Source organism: Ixodes scapularis, unplaced genomic scaffold (assembly GCF_016920785.2).
Source record: "Ixodes scapularis isolate PalLabHiFi unplaced genomic scaffold, ASM1692078v2 PGA_scaffold8__174_contigs__length_109621045, whole genome shotgun sequence".
NCBI classification, from domain to species: Eukaryota; Metazoa; Arthropoda; class Arachnida; order Ixodida; family Ixodidae; genus Ixodes; species Ixodes scapularis.
In genome coordinates, this window is record NW_024609883.1 from 100,978,572 (window position 1) to 100,993,966 (window position 15,395).

General features: G+C 48.6%; 1 protein-coding gene across 4 annotated transcripts in view; it reads left to right on the top strand.

Annotated features, from left to right (window-relative positions):
- The window catches only part of LOC8027114 (tyrosine-protein phosphatase 99A), a 50,312-nt gene that overhangs the window by 27,508 nt on the left and 7,409 nt on the right, over positions 1-15,395 (top strand). For 2 of the 4 annotated variants that reach the window (XM_040205485.3, XM_040205486.3), the window contains exons 10-23: positions 381-460; positions 626-723; positions 841-934; positions 1,237-1,316; positions 2,263-2,397; positions 4,875-4,910; positions 7,582-7,716; positions 8,047-8,198; positions 8,315-8,510; positions 9,014-9,127; positions 10,113-10,283; positions 11,266-11,394; positions 11,695-12,011; positions 13,398-13,533. In XM_040205485.3, the coding sequence (XP_040061419.2) occupies positions 381-460; positions 626-723; positions 841-934; positions 1,237-1,316; positions 2,263-2,397; positions 4,875-4,910; positions 7,582-7,716; positions 8,047-8,198; positions 8,315-8,510; positions 9,014-9,127; positions 10,113-10,283; positions 11,266-11,394; positions 11,695-12,011; positions 13,398-13,533 (1,873 nt within the window). The remainder of the gene's footprint in view (positions 1-380; positions 461-625; positions 724-840; positions 935-1,236; positions 1,317-2,262; positions 2,398-4,874; positions 4,911-7,581; positions 7,717-8,046; positions 8,199-8,314; positions 8,511-9,013; positions 9,128-10,112; positions 10,284-11,265; positions 11,395-11,694; positions 12,012-13,397; positions 13,534-15,395) is intronic. The other 2 variants (XM_040205487.3, XM_040205488.3) reach the window with 1 other exon arrangement.

Here is a 15,395-nt window from a genome sequence, read left to right on the forward strand (position 1 = left end):
TACGAAAATTGTGAGGTTACTAATCACATCGAGCGACCTTGAGACAGAGGCTATCTGCCCACACTGTAGTATGGACACAAATTCTTGAATTAACTGTCGCATGAATCTCAAGAATACTCGTGTGCTGGCGCTTGTACAAGGAATCCATATTGAAGAGCCGTGCTCTCGGGCCTGTGCCATTGACAGTGCTACACAGAACTTGCGACGATGGCGTTCACCCGAAAGAAATTCGTCACTCCTGCAGTAAGCCACGGGAATAGCGCTCGGACGTCTGCGATGCATTTGTTGAGACGCTTTTATCTTCTCGAGTTTATCCAACGTTGGGTGGGATCTGCGGCCATTGTGCTTACCGTGTTCTCTCTTCCCTTCTCTTTCTGTAGGAAATATTTCCAGGCCGCTTACTATTACTTGGACGACCCTCCGGGAAACAGGGCCTCCCCCCAGCTTTCCGAAACGTTTGGTGAGTTGGCCAACGAATAGTTGTCCAAGTCTGTCAACGAGATGTTGCCACGACAATTTAATGAAACTGATTATTTCGCTGCATTCGACGATGTTGTGGCCATCCTTACTTGATGCCGTCTGCTGGTCGTCTGACGTGTGGTCTCGCTTCTTTGTTGCGTTGCAGACGACTCGGAATACGCTTCGGTGCACGTGAGCCAATGGGCGAAGCACGTGGCAGACTTGCATGCCGACGGAGACATCGGGTTCTCGAGGGAGTATGAGGTGAGTGCCGGTTTAATGGCAGTACAATACAGCCAGTGAAACTTTACTTTAACAAACTTCAAGGGACCAATCTGTGTGGCATGTGTTGAACGTTGCACGTGATCTTCGTGCTTCCAGACTTTCCAACACTGCACCGATCCGGATCTCACGTCGAGCTACTCCCAACTGAACGAGAACAAGCCTAAAAACCGCTACATCAACATCGTGGCTTGTGAGTTGTCCCGCTTTTCCGTCCGTCTCCGCTTCCTCTCGAATATGCCGAACCCAGAACAAGCGGCTGCAACGTTCTTGTCAACGCCGATATTTCGCCGCCGCGTCTTTCTTGATAATCGAACGTTGACGTCGAGTGTGGCATAGTGGATGTCCCGATTTACGTGAATAGCATGTACGTGCTTGAGAAGCAGGTTTCTCAGAATGCAAGGAACCATATCGCGCCTAGTTGACTCTGCGCGTTAGTGTCGCGCGAGCCGCCGGGTCGCTTACGAAGCGACAATCTTTGGCCTTACTTTGCAGATGACCACACTCGAGTCATCCTGAAACCCATCCCTGGCCAAAAGAAGTCATCGGACTACATCAACGCAAATTACATTGACGTGAGTGACGACGGCATGCCGGTAGCGCATGTTTCCACCTTGTGTGGGCCGTATTTAAGGCACATGAACCCTCGGCTCTGCATGGACGCTGCTATTATTGAGCTTGACTTTTCGTTTCCTTTTATTCCAGTCGCCTAGCTTTGTCGCTTGTGCTAAGATGAGAGGTTTTTCGTTACCTTTCTCTATGCCAGTGTTTTTATCACTAGTGTGGGTTTCTGTGCTGGTTTGGTATCACCAGTTGTGATTCAGCATCTCTGCAAGATACGGGGAGATCAGTGACGGCGGTTCTGGGCAAGCATCGACGGTGTCTTTTCGCACTTTCCGGCGACTTTTCGGGTCGATGTCTCTCGTGTAGAGCACCTCCTTCACCTGCCATCTTCGTAAGCAACAAGAAGCAAAGAACAAACTCCAGATTGCTACCGTTTTGACCGGTCCAGCATTCTGAGCGAACTAAGTTCGCAATTCTCGTCGCAATACCCGCATGTCAAGAAACGGGCCACCTTTTGTTCGACGGTGAACTGAAGTTTTGCGCAGGCCAAACGGTTTGCCGTGCGTGTTAACACTGCATGCTACGCATCCTTCTACATTCGTAGCATCTTTGAAATGGGAGGCGGTACGAATGTCTCTCTGTTTGTCTTTCAGAAGCGAGCACAAGTTTACCGTGTTGCTGAAAACTCGTGTAGTATTTCTCGCATCAGTCGAAGTCCCGGTCCAGTGTACAATGGGAGACGAAAAGTCTGTTGCGTCAAAAAGTCTCTCGCGACGACCTCCGGAAGTATAGCTTGCTCGAAATCCGCGAGACGGCAACTATGTCGTCGGGAAGTGCGAATAGACAGACTGTACCGAGCAGAGGCCAGTGGTACAACTTTTACAAGCCCTTCACTTTGCTAGCGTTGTTGGCAACCAGGGTGAAAGCTCTTCATGACCCCCCTCTCCTTTGACTCAGGGCTACCACAAGTCGAGGGCATTCATCGGCACCCAGGGCCCCCTGCCAGCCACGTTTGACGACTACTGGCGCATGGTCTGGGAGCAGCGGGTCTGCATCATCATCATGATCACCAACCTGGTCGAGAGAGGACGGGTGAGTCCCTTCTCTCTGTTTCTCTTTCTTGTATCCCTTTCTGTCTTTCGCTCACCTCCACAGAGAACGTCGCATCGTTCCAAAAGGTCATCCGTGCCGACCGCCAGATGGAATCCCGCCCCAAAATGCGGGATTTTTTAATGCGATAGCATTCTTTAGCTACTCCCCCCTGATCTCTTGGACTTTCTGGCCTCCTAATGTGCAGTAGGCCATTTCAGCTCGCATCCTCGCACCCCTTCACATTCGCACCCTCTTCGAAGGACCTGGCGACCTTGACGTCGTTTCTGAGGTTGTCCTAGATGTCTTTGACGTCGTCCTCGACGTCCTCAAGGACGTCATCCTTGATGTCATCCTTGAGGTCGTCCTAGAGGTCATTTTAGACGTCGTCCTAGAGGTCGTCCCTTGAGATCGCCCCAAGATCATTTTAGACGTCGTCCTTGACGTCATCTTAGACGTCATCCTTGAGGTTGTCCTAGGTGAATGCTATCGCAATTCAGAGGCAACCAACAATAGTGGTTTCTGCAGCATTTTTTTTTTCTTTTCTTGTTGGGCTATAGTGAGGTATATGTGACTGCCTATTTTTAGCTGTCTGTATCTGTTCCCATCAGGGTAGAACAGTTCTATAGTAAAGTCTAATTGAAAAATAAAAGGCAATGAAAAATCTTCAAAAAATTTGCCCTGTTTGCTGCTTTCCAGCAGACGGACACTTAAGATGCTGATATATAATGGAGATACCGAGGTAGTGTTGTTGAAGAAATGAAAGCTTCCTCTACTACTACGTTCTTATACTTTTATTGTCCTTACTTTAGTTTCTCTTTTTTTTTTTGCTTTTTGTTTGCTAGCAAATAAATAATGACTCATACATCCTATACTACTGCAGCCAAAAGTGCAAGTCGGAAGAGTGAGAACACTTTGAAATAGACAGTTTGCAAAAAAAAAAAAAAGGTTTTGCACCTAGTTAAGTAATCAAGAACGTTAGCAGTGGTAGCTTTGCCCTCCGCCTGCATCAGACACTACAATTTGCTCCTCCTGAAAAGTATGCCGTTAGAAAACATAGCCTTAGCAAGGTGATTCGAATTGTGCTAGTTTTAAAGCCACTTCAGTTGTCAGTATCCTTTGTGCTCAATCAGAATAGAAGGTTCCGTCTGCCTACCAACTACACTGAAACCTATATAGTGCATAAGAAAGAAATAGCTGCAATACCAGTACTTTTACTTTATTGGCATCTCAGCTGCTGTTTAAAGGGGCGGTGCAACAATTTGTGGACTTTGGCTAATTAATTGCGGGAATTGATCCCGGCCACATATAAAACAAAGCACCGAAAGCTATTCTTTCCTGCTTGCCCTAGTTTTCATTAAAAAAAAAATAAAAGAAATTGGTATCTCTGGCACCCCTCAACTCAACATTGAAGCGGCACCAGCTTCGCCTGTGACGTCATTCGGAGTGGCGTTGGTTTCCGGTTGGGTGCTTCTGGCTTCCGTTTCCCCAGCGCTCGCCGGCTCGCCAGGCTCGCCACTCTCCCGTCGATTCCCGACCAACATGGCGGCATGGGCGGACGGCCTGAGCGACGTCGAGCGCAAGATGCTTGCTTATAGTAAGTCAGTTGGACTTGTGCGGCAGGCAGTCGACGCGGCGGTCAGTCGAAGTCGAAGTCGAGGTCAAGACACCAGGAACAATAACGATACCACGATACTACAGACCACGACCAACGCACTCCGTCAAGCGAAGGAAAGACAAAACGTCCGGGTTGCTCGTGTAGCCGCCGTAGGCGCCTCGGGCGTCGACGGATGACGGCGACGGCAGGTTTTGTGGACTTGCGGTAGATGGCGCAACAAATCTTTTAGCGTCAATATTAGGCTTTTGAAGCGTTTCTGCATGCCTAAACAACAAGGTTTTTTAAACTTAACATTAAATCAAGCTTACAATTGCCTAACACTATCACTTACAAAAACCACTCCGAATGACGTCACACCACAGGTCGACGGATGACGTCACACCACAGGTTGGAAAAAAAGTGTTTTTTATCTTGCGATTACGCAGCGAAATCGAGGCATTTTGGAGTATGGTGGCACTTTTTCTCTTACTTATGCCGAAGTAAACAATATAAAAAATACAAGCTGCACATTCATTCAGTGTTAAAATCATTGCACCGCCCCTTTAAGCCAGCTTCTGACGTAGCAAGTCTTATCTTCTTCTCTTTTTTTTTTTTTCGAAAGTGAGAGAGGTGTACTTAGTTTAACAGAAAGTTGTTTTGGTTAGCCATTTTTACTCTTTTGTTGTATACCTAGTGTAGTAACTAACTGTAAGGATTGCGAAAGACTTTAGTTTATGAAACCGATTGTGGTAGGTTGTACATTCCTGTCAGCATTTTTCTCAGCCCGGTCAGTTTCCTTTTATTTATCAAAACGTTTTTTCCTTCCTTCCGTTCCTCCCTTTTTTCTTTTCTTTCGGTTTCTTTTCGGTCGACGCGGTGTCAGCGGGCGCCGAGCGTGCTCGATGATTTGGACGGCGGCGTAAGTACATACAGGGAGATTGTTCTACGCATGGAGGAATGAAAGGTCGTCCTGCCGTCGACCCGCTTACCCTCCGTCCCGTGTGCAGTGTGCTGCTTTCACCGTTTTTAATCGTCCGTCTTCCTTCCAGTTGAACGGCATGCGTGTCGTGTCCTGTGTCATGCTGTTTTCCTAACATCTGTATGCACGACGTTGTTTCTCGAGCGTGTCGGCAGTAGTGGTGGTGGTTTCCACGGGACGTACCGGCCAAACTTTAGAACGGGGGCTCTCAGATTTTTTTTTCATTTCGAGGGACATCTATCGTAGGACCCCTAATGTTTGCGAGCCCCTAATTTTCGCGACTTGGAAAATTTGCTAACTTTAGGGGGCACGAATATTACCACAATCTGGCGAGACCTATTCCAGCCTTCAGAATTAGTGAAATTTAGTGGTCGCGAGTATGACCCCGCTGCCCAATTCGCGAAAAATCGGGGCCGAAGAGCCCCTCTTATTCTTGAGAGTGTTGCGGTAGAGTACTGGTTGAGAAGCCTAGATATATTTTAAACAATAATGTACATGGTGGGAAGATTTTGGAAAATAGTAGTGTGTCAGTGAACGGTTCAGATCTGCTAACATAATGCTTACTAGGCTGGAAGAAACACTTCCCTTGGGGACAGAGAACGATCAAAGATTTTTGGGAATTCGAGGAACTCTTGACGGTTGACCTGAGAAACCTCTGGGTTTCCTAGGCAGCCTGGTTTAAGATCCCATGTTCAAGACACAAAGACATGTGTAGTTTGCATGGCTCCTCTGAACGGTGGTGGCGTGTGTCGCTTTGTGACCATATAACGAGTGAACCCGTCGCTTTGTCTGAGGGGGACATGGGACATCGAAAGGGTGTTCTGCCATCAGCAGTTGCTGTTTTCCTTGGTCAGTCAATCCTAGAACGAATGGTGGGCAATGGATGCATCTGCTTACAAAGTCTACTGTTAAAGGCATATAGAAAGAGGTCTAAACTGAGTAAGTGCTTGCCCCTGAATTTTCTCTCGATTATATATTGCACAAATTTCTTTGTAGAAACTTGTCGAGTATTTTACAATGCGTTAAACTTTTCAAATGAGCCAACAGCCTTCTTTTGGCCATTTTGGTATCTCCTTAATAACTTGTATTCGAGTCTTTATTGTGGGATATAATGAAAAGATAGTGCTCAGAAATTGAAACCAGATATATAAAAAGCTTTGCTAAACTCTTATTTACAAACATTTATTGAGAAACTCTCTAGTCTGAGCTGCAGTGCTGTGTGCACTTCTCTCCCCCTTTAAATGATTGCTGCCTTACCCATCTTCATGATGCTAACCTAACCAAGCATTTAGTAGTTTGTGTATGTACGCTCTGCCATAGCATGGAAACAAGCTCCTTTTGACAACTCTTCTTTTTTGTGAATCTTGTCCTGAACTGCTGGCACTCATGGCAGATAGGACCACCAATAGGTGGCATTGGCATCAAAGAGGGCTTTAGTGATGATAATGCAATTAATGCAAAGGTGCAAGCAAGCTGGACAAAAGTTATGATAATAATCCCTGGAGAAGGGGAACAAAGGGGACAAAGAACAAACACAAATCTCCAAACGCAACTGGGTGACTGGTGCATGACCAAAAAAATCCGCCTGGTCCTGGTATCCCCTTGTTTCCCTTCTCCAGGAATTATTATCGTCGGGGCTTTGGTGTTTCAAGTGTGGCAGCATCGTTGGCTTTGCTCTCAGTGTCAGTGGCATTGTTGTGTGGCCTTGCTCTTAATTAACTGTTCTTCTGTCGTCTGTGATCGGTTCTCGTGACATTGCACCTAAGCACACAGGACACGAGTTTTATGGTAGTATCTACAAGTAGTATTGCAACCGTTCAACGCACCGAGAAACTGACGAAATGAAGGAAACGAGACCAACTAGAGTCAGAATGCTGAGCTCTAGTTGGTATGATGATTGGGTGGCCTTAAAGCTAGCCGCCTTTCTCTCCAGTGCACTCGTCGAATGCATTCAAATGCGAGAGCCAGACGCCGGTGTTAAGTGTTCTGAACCATTCGACGAGTGCAGTGGAGGAAAAGGCTGCCTTTGTCCCCACTGCACTCATGAAATGCGTTTGATTGCAAAAACCAAATGCCAGAAGCCACCGTTCGCATTCGGCAAGTGCAGTGGAAACAAAGGCGGCTAGCTTTAAGGCTACCTAATAATCATACCAACTAGAGCTCGGCGTTTTGCCATCCCTGCGCGCTCTCGTCTCCTGCTTTCCCTGACTTTCTCGGTGCCATGGCACTATTTCCACCATTCGGTTCGATTCCAGTTCGATACTATGCTTCCTACAGACCTTTCGAGCTGCAGTCTCATTGTTATGTTAGCGTTCACGAGCCTCTCATTCTTTAATAACAACATTGTTATGTTGTTATTGAAGAATGTGAGCCTCATGCCTTGGAGCATGAAGCTATTTAGACTGACCTAAAATGTGCTCACTATACCGCTCGAGTTGCCCATTGTCTGCCGTTAACATGCATCGGTCATTTTGCACTTTCAACGTTTGTTGCAACGTTTCTGGGTATCACGTAAATGACCAGTTTTCTTCTTTTTGTTTTTTGGCTTACTCTGCGTATGTTTTGGTGCTAGTAATAATTCGAGCCGTTTTCGTTTGTGCGTGTCTTTCAGCGTAAATGCGACATGTATTGGCCAAAGGAAGGTACTGAGACCTATGGCATCATTCAAGTTAAGCTGGTTCAAGAGATTGTCATGGCAACATACACCATTCGCACGTTTGCCATCAAGAACATCAAAGTGAAGAAGGTGAGTGTGGCACGTTTGAGCATGTAACAAACATAGGTAGTTGCCGTCTTGCGAACTACGAGCCAAACTCGTACGGACGCAAACGACTCGGCAGTTGTGCTCGGCAAATTATATGGCCCGCGTCGAACGTCTCTCCGCCGAGCTTGCAGCACTTCTGTTGCACCGCCCACCAGGCATTATTGTCCAGAGATTATGCTTAAAAATGCCAGAACAGCCACGCTGGCTGGGCCTTCGGTCGGTTGTTTTAAGGTGCCAGAATCCGAAAAGCTGCCGAGTCAGAACGCCTCCCGTGGTTGCCCCCTGACGGGTCTCTTGTCTGAAATCTTGCAGAAGCAGGCGTCTGAGCGAACGGTGTACCAGTATCACTACACCAACTGGCCAGACCATGGGGTACCAGACCATCCTCTGCCAGTCCTTAGCTTCGTAGCCAAGTCTTCTGCTGCCAACCCTCCCGCTGCAGGCCCCATGATCGTTCACTGCAGGTAAAGTACCCTACACTGTCGGGAGCTCTGGGGAGTCCCGTTTGACGCCCCAGAGCACGGGCACTGCCGGCGAAGGGATCTGACCGCACCCTTGCGTCCACCGTGGATGCGTGCAGCGCTGGTGTAGGAAGGACGGGCACCTACATCGTTCTGGATGCCATGCTGAGGCAGATGCGTCAACGGCAGAGCGTCAACGTGTACGGCTTCCTGCGGCACATCCGTCAGCAGCGCAACTACCTGGTCCAGACCGAGGAGCAGTACGTCTTCATCCACGACGCCCTGCTCGAGGCCATCGACAGCGGAGACACGGAGGCACGTCTGCTCCCTTTTTTTTCCTTCTTCCCCCGCGAGGCACGTCTTCTTCCTTCCCCTCTTTTCCTCCTTTCTCTTGCGAGGTGCATCGTCTCCCTTTCCTTCTTCTCCTTTCATTCTTGCAAGGCACGTCTTCCCCCTTTCCCTCCTCTTTCTTTCGTGAGGGACGTTTCCTTTGCTTTCTCTCCATCTTCTCTCCCTCATCTTTGTTGCGGCAACACCTTGTAGGTAACGGGGCTTTAGTGCTGGATGTTCAGTGTTGCCTACTTGAGGCCACTTGGCGTGGAAACGCTAAACTTAGCTTTTCCACGCTCAGTTTAGCGTGGAAATGCATGGACATACACAGATGGACAAAGTTTCAGAACTGGGGGGTTCCATTAAAGAGCATTCCAACAGTACCGCCGTGCTATCTGGGAGACGCTGGTGCTGCGACTTCGTCTCTGGCACAAGAGACATGTGCATTCTGGCGTCGTTTCTTGACCCCCCGTCTCACTGCCACGCAGGTCGGGGTCTCACAGCTGTCTCGCTACGTACAGAGTTTGCAGACGGCGCAGGTCGCCACCACGGGGGCCGGGGACAACGAGAAGTCCTGGTCCCTCCTCGAGAGACAGTTCAAGGTGAGGAGTGACCAAGCGTCGGCGTGGAAGTCCCCGCTTCTCCGACCAAAGCCCGCGTCCAATGTCGACGCTTTGTGGCGTCGATATTGTATGTGTTAATTTATTTAGAAGCAATCCACAAGGTGCTCGACACTTTTCTAGTGGTGCACCAAGTCGAAGGACGTGCTAAGACGGACGGATCGACAATGAAAGCACACCCGAGACAAATCGACAGTCAAAGAATGGTTGATGTCTTAAACAAGTACAGTAAAGACCGATATATAGCGAAGATACAGGAGAATTTTAGAAATGCATATACTATACTGAATCATGCATCTGAAGTACCGACACGGCGGAGAGTTTACCTTAGAAAAATCGACTTTACGGTGAAGAGGTTCTGTCGGAGCGTGAAATAAAAACATCCGTTTTCAAAATGTAGCGAACACAATTTACTGAACAGAGAACCTTGCTATGAAGGGTGTTGACTCCAGATAGGTTTATTTGTAGTCCGGGGAAGGGGCGGCAGCAGTTGACGGGTTTATAAATAAAAACAATGCCAAAAGACGACAGAGTGTTGTCTGTCCTTTCGTTAAGTCATTTGTTGTCTATTGACACTGTTTTTATTTATCAGAAAGATGTGACAACTTTTGAGGGGTGTGCGTCGGGTGGGCTTTGGCGACTTGAAGGACTCTACCAACCGATCCCAAGATCGGCGACAGGGTCTTAAGAGGGCGCCATGGGAAGGGCATGGAAGCCCTTTGCTTTCTTGCTAACTGCTAAACAGACAAACACTCGCTAGGTGGCGCGAGCCACCTCCCAATTAAAAGGGTCCAATCCATCCGTCTTAGTGGGGAAACGGGACGGCATTGATTGAGGCGCGAGATGCGACCAGAGAATTAAGGATTCGGTTGACGCTGGTTCTCGACGGGTTGCCGTGCCTGCGGTTCCGTATGCTGACGGACTTGCCCGAGAAACTTGCCAGAGTTGACGAGGGGCTGTGTTCCAGCTGGTGACCATGTTCAAGGCCAAGGACTTCAATGTGGTGTCAGCTGTGAAGCCCTGCAACAAGGCAAAGAACCGATCGCTCAACCTCATCCCCATCGAGTCGCACCGGGTCCACATCACCCCCAAGCCCGGCATCGACGGCTCGGACTACATCAACGCCACCTTCCTACAGGTCTGCCTCCCTGCCCGCAATTCGTTGCCTTGCCACGTGAAATCTGAATTCTTCTGCTGGAGTCCATGCCGACAAACAGGCGCCGTTTCCTTGGCAGTCTGCTGTTGCTGCGTGTGCTGTGTCACCTACAACTGTGGCATGTTGCTACGCTGAACATTAATTACTACTCGATTTGCTTTTATGCATGCTGTCCGATGTCTGCTATTCCCGTGTTTTTGTGGCTGCCTGCTTTTTCTTTACGAGCGTCGCTGTCTGCCATTGTAACGTGTGACTAAGCTAGATGTTGCATAACTTATCAAATGCATCCATCTGATGTCTGCTATTCACGTGTTTTTGTGGCTGTTTGCCGCCTCTGTGTTGGCCTCACAGCATCTTTTTTTGCCGAGCGCCAAACAAGCAGGAACGTTGGACCCTGCTGCTTTAACATTTGCTTTGCTCCGTCCTGCTCTAACATTTGCTTGCCTGTTTGCTGGTTTTCTTTGTATATTTTGCTTTGTGAGTTTCTGCCTTAGTATTGAGTTGGTTGTCTGCTGTTTGAACATTTTTTTTCCTACCTTCTATCGGACGTCTTTTATTTCGACGTCTGGTTACCTACATTTATTTTGGCAGTACTTCTCTGTGCACTGTTTTGGACTATCGCGAGGTTCTTTTTTTCATGTTTCTTTTTTTAACCCATATTGCACCATACTTTTAACATCCCCTTTCTACCCAGTGGCCAGGTTGCAAACGTTTCTTCATCAAGTCTGAAAATTATTTTTGACTTGTGCATGAAGAGCCCTTTGCATATAAACCTTGGGAAGCAAAATGATGTAGCTTCTTTGCCTGCAGCCATCAGGAAAAACGAGAAGGTCCGAACTCAGCCGTAATAATCCGTTAGACAGCCTCGACTTTTTTTGAGGAAGCCACCGTGCAAGAACGCCGTCAAACCGCGGTCGGGCCAACCCTCCGTCCTCACGTCCATTGTGCCGTTCTGACACTGCAGGGTTTCAACCGTCTGCGAGAGTTCATCGTGACGCAGCACCCCCTGATGGACACCATGGCCGACTTCTGGCAGATGGTCTGGGACCACAACTCGCAGACCATCGTCGTGCTCTCCGTCGTCGACGAGAAGGTGGGGAACCCGTTTCGCACCTCCCTGTTCGACGTCTTCCTTTTCGCCGCAGTGAAATTGCAATTTGCAAAACTTGGTAAATGTTAAAGAAAAAATAATTTTCATATGCTCTTCTTCTATGTGGCTACAAACACCACCTGCATATTTCCCGCCGATTGAATGAGTACTTCAAAAGTTCACATTCCTAGGTAATGTCCTCCCTTAAAAAACAACACTCCGCTTAAAAAAAGTATCGAGAGACTTCGGCGTCGGGTGCGGCAATGTGAGCCTACTTAACGTCGCACGTGTCCGTCCGCCCAGGAGCACCCCCAGTTCTGGCCCGACACTGACGAGGAGCAGGACTACGGGAGCTTCAAGGTGAAGCCGACGGGCGAGAGTGCGGCAGCCCCCGTGGCGGAGGAGAAGGGGGCCCTGATGCCGGGAGAGGGGGGAGGCCTGCCCAGCCGGGACTTCATCCTGCAGTCGACCCAGGACGACTACGAGCTGGCCTGCCGCCTCCTCCTGTGCCCCGGCTGGCCCCAGAGCTGCAGCCCCCTTGCCAAGGCCTTCGAACTCGTCAAGGAGGTCGGGGCGAGGCAGGAGCGGGACCAGAACGGCCCTGTCGTCATCGTCGACAGGTGGGCACGACGGTCCAGGCGCCGTTCGGCTTTAACTAGAATAGTGCGAATATCCAGATTTTCAAATAGTAGTTTAGAATAGCGCGCCATGCAATATTTGCTTGGAGACGAAGTGCGATATTTATGTTGTACAGCAACAGCTGTTAGTGGGAACCTCCCCGGGGAATTGCGTGGTCGTCCTTTGCAAAAACTCCCGGTGCCTCGAGTGTCGAAAGTGACAGCACATGCTGGAGTCCAGGCGTCCGAAAAAGACATCATTCTCGTTTTGACACCGGCTGTAGCCAACACCCCGTTGTGCCGGCGCACGCGCACCATTGTCTGAGCAAACGAACTTGCACGCCGTATGGCTAGAGCTAGAATGCAAATTTCGGTTACGGCGCACCAGGAAGGCTCGTCGTAGGAGTACGGGTCGGGCACGGGAGTGGAATCGAAGATGGCGCAGACAATCTTCGAATTTGCGTTGACGACGACTCCACAACGATGGCGAATCAAACGAGTGCCAAGCTGCCGCCGCTGTGCCACGCGTTGTGCAATATCGTAAATGCACTTTTATTTTTGTTTCCCTTGTGCCAAATGCAAATTTTGGTCTCACTAATGCCGTAGCGTAATCTGCAAAAAATGTTTATTTCTAAAAGACACCCTATCTTCTGGACGAAGAGTTAATTAATGTCTGAAGGCCTCCAACCAACCTACGACGTATTTGTCATGACATACTTTTTGAGACGCGGTTGTGGGCAGTGTCACTTCGAACTCGCGTCCCGAGGTCACTCTTTTGAGCGGCCTTACTCGGCCTTTGTTTATTTGGAACCATAACTTCCTCGTTTTCACGGTCGTTGAATGGCGAGTTCATTAGTAATTTTTAGAATTCAGCATTTGCCACAAAGACCGAGGTTAAATGACACAGATTCGCTGTTCTGTAACAACGAAGGAGCACACCAGAATAGAGGTCGCCTAAACGAAAAAAAAACACAAATTATATGCCATCAAAACTTTGTCTTCGTCACTCTCTCACGCATTCCGCTACACGTAAAAATGAAAAAAATTAAAGCCCAGTTGGGAGAGGCCGGGAGAAAACCGAAACCGACACCAAGCGGTAACATGCCCGAATATATTCTCTGGCGTGGCATTCGGAGGGTTAAGCATCGGCATTGCCTTTCACCACAGTGACGGGAAAGAGGAGCCCACAAGGTATTCTATGCATGCACTCCTCGCGCTTATGCGTGACTGCAAAATAACGCCGCACGTCCCTGCCGGTCGGCGTTTCGTCGATACCATTGCTGACTCGTACGACAGTTGGGCCTCGCATTACGGCCTCGCAGCGATTTGAGAACACTTGCACGAGCGACGTGCTGAGCGTCATCGTCTTCTTCCCGTCTTTTCGCGCAGGTATGGAGGCACGGAAGCAGCGACTTTCTGCTGCCTCTCGGCATTGTACCGCCAACTGGAGAGGGAGAAGTGTGTGGACGTCTACATGTACGCCAAGCTGTATCACATGAGGAGGCCCGGAATATGGAAATCTCAGGTTGGTTTTCGCACTGTCCTCAAGGCGACCCCTCTGCGTCGTTGCGAGCCACTCCCGTTTTCCGAGCGGGAAAGATCGTAAACGGCAGCTTCAGGCTTCTTTTGGTTGCAGTACTGTCAATGCGAATGAATGAGTGATAAAAAGGATTGCTTCCCCGATCCGATCACTGGTTTGAACGTTCCCAGAAGCCTCCGATGCCAGGGGGGCAAAAGTATCCAAATTCCCTTTACGTGTACCCTCTCCGAGAAAAGCTGACCTTGTTTCCTTGTTGAGATACGATAAGGCCAACAGTTTGCAATACGACGGGGATGATAGTTGTCAAACTTATGAGACGCGAGGAGTGCCTGTCTCCATCGATAGACGAGGATTTGGAATGCAAAGGCACAAAAGATTTCTTATAATCCAAAAGCCTCTGGGTTCTAAGGTAAAATTAAAAAAGAGAAAAAATGGCAATTACCTGTTTGCACTAATAGTGTCTTTATAATACTGAAAGATATGAACCTATAGACCTTTCCAGCTGCAGTCTCAAACGAAGCGGTTTACAGCACGCGTCCCTGGTTTTGAGAGTGTACGTCAGTGTTGCCCGATTGCGCTGGACTGTGAGTTTCCTCGTTGGTGGGATGTGGCAGCCTACATAGGCACAATTGTGGACACCGTAGGCAGCTAAATTGCCGCATTTTATTTCTTCTTTTGTGTTCTATGGCGAGTAGAATTTCTCCAGGATTTTAGGAAAGCATTGAACTATTTTTGGGAACAAAATCAAACAAATGAAAGCTATTTTTGCTGAGTCCGTGTACGATAGACAAATGCAACTGGAATGTTTGTTTTGTTTTATGTTGACTTTTACGGCACCATACACTCAGTCGTGTCAATCTACAAAGGTCTTAAAGGGTAACTGCAAAGAAAAAAAAGTTTTTTTTTAAACAGCCTAATTGGGACAAGCATGTCACAAAACAAATGTTCCGCGAAAAAAATGATTTTTTTTATCAATATTTACGCCACAGGACGTAATTTAGTAGAGTCAGAACCTCTCCACATTTGAAACTCCCGCTCTTTCGACCCCCGCGAAAGAGGAGTACGCCCCGCCCCTCACTCTCCTTGCGTTGCGGAGTTGAACCGGCGCAGCGTTTCGACTTCCGGCAAGATCTGGCAACTACGCCAGGCCGCGGTATTGTTTTGGTTGTTATGGTTTGACGCGGTTTGCGAGCACGTGTAGCGAAGACGTGACCGGAGAAGTGCCCCTGTGATGTTCCCGGATGACGGAAAGTATCGTTCGTAATCGTCGTGAGCGCTTTGAAAGCGAAGGGAGTCACAGAATCCACGAGTGCGCAACCACAAGCCAAGGTTCACGACAGCGCTGCGTTGGTTTCGGCGATCTTGTTCTGTTTGGTGCAACACGGCGATGCGACAAAGCTGAAACGTTTGTGGTGTGTGTAATGCGGTGCTAACACGGAGCGCAAATTGGTTGTTGTGGGGTTGACGTTCAACCAGATAAGTCCCGTCGTCGTCAGCCGATCCAGTCAAACTGGTCCAGGAGGACGCTGGGAGCGTTTTTAAAAGTAAATCTGCCTCGTTCCGTTTCAAAATGTGGAAGTTTCCCGACGGATACCGTGAGTAAAAAACTGCGGGCGTTTTCAACAAAATTACGTCGTTTTAATTGAACAATGGACTCCGAATTGTTGTCCTAAATCTGCCGTTTTTATGCTTCGTGTTGGACTGCGTTTGCACAGCGACGTGTTGCATCGTGCGGTGTGAATAAATTTGGGCACGATTTCGGACCGTTCGTACCTGCCTACAGATGCATGAACTGAGACCATTTTTACGTAGTAGACATAGTGCTTTTTTATTTTCTGTCTAGTCGC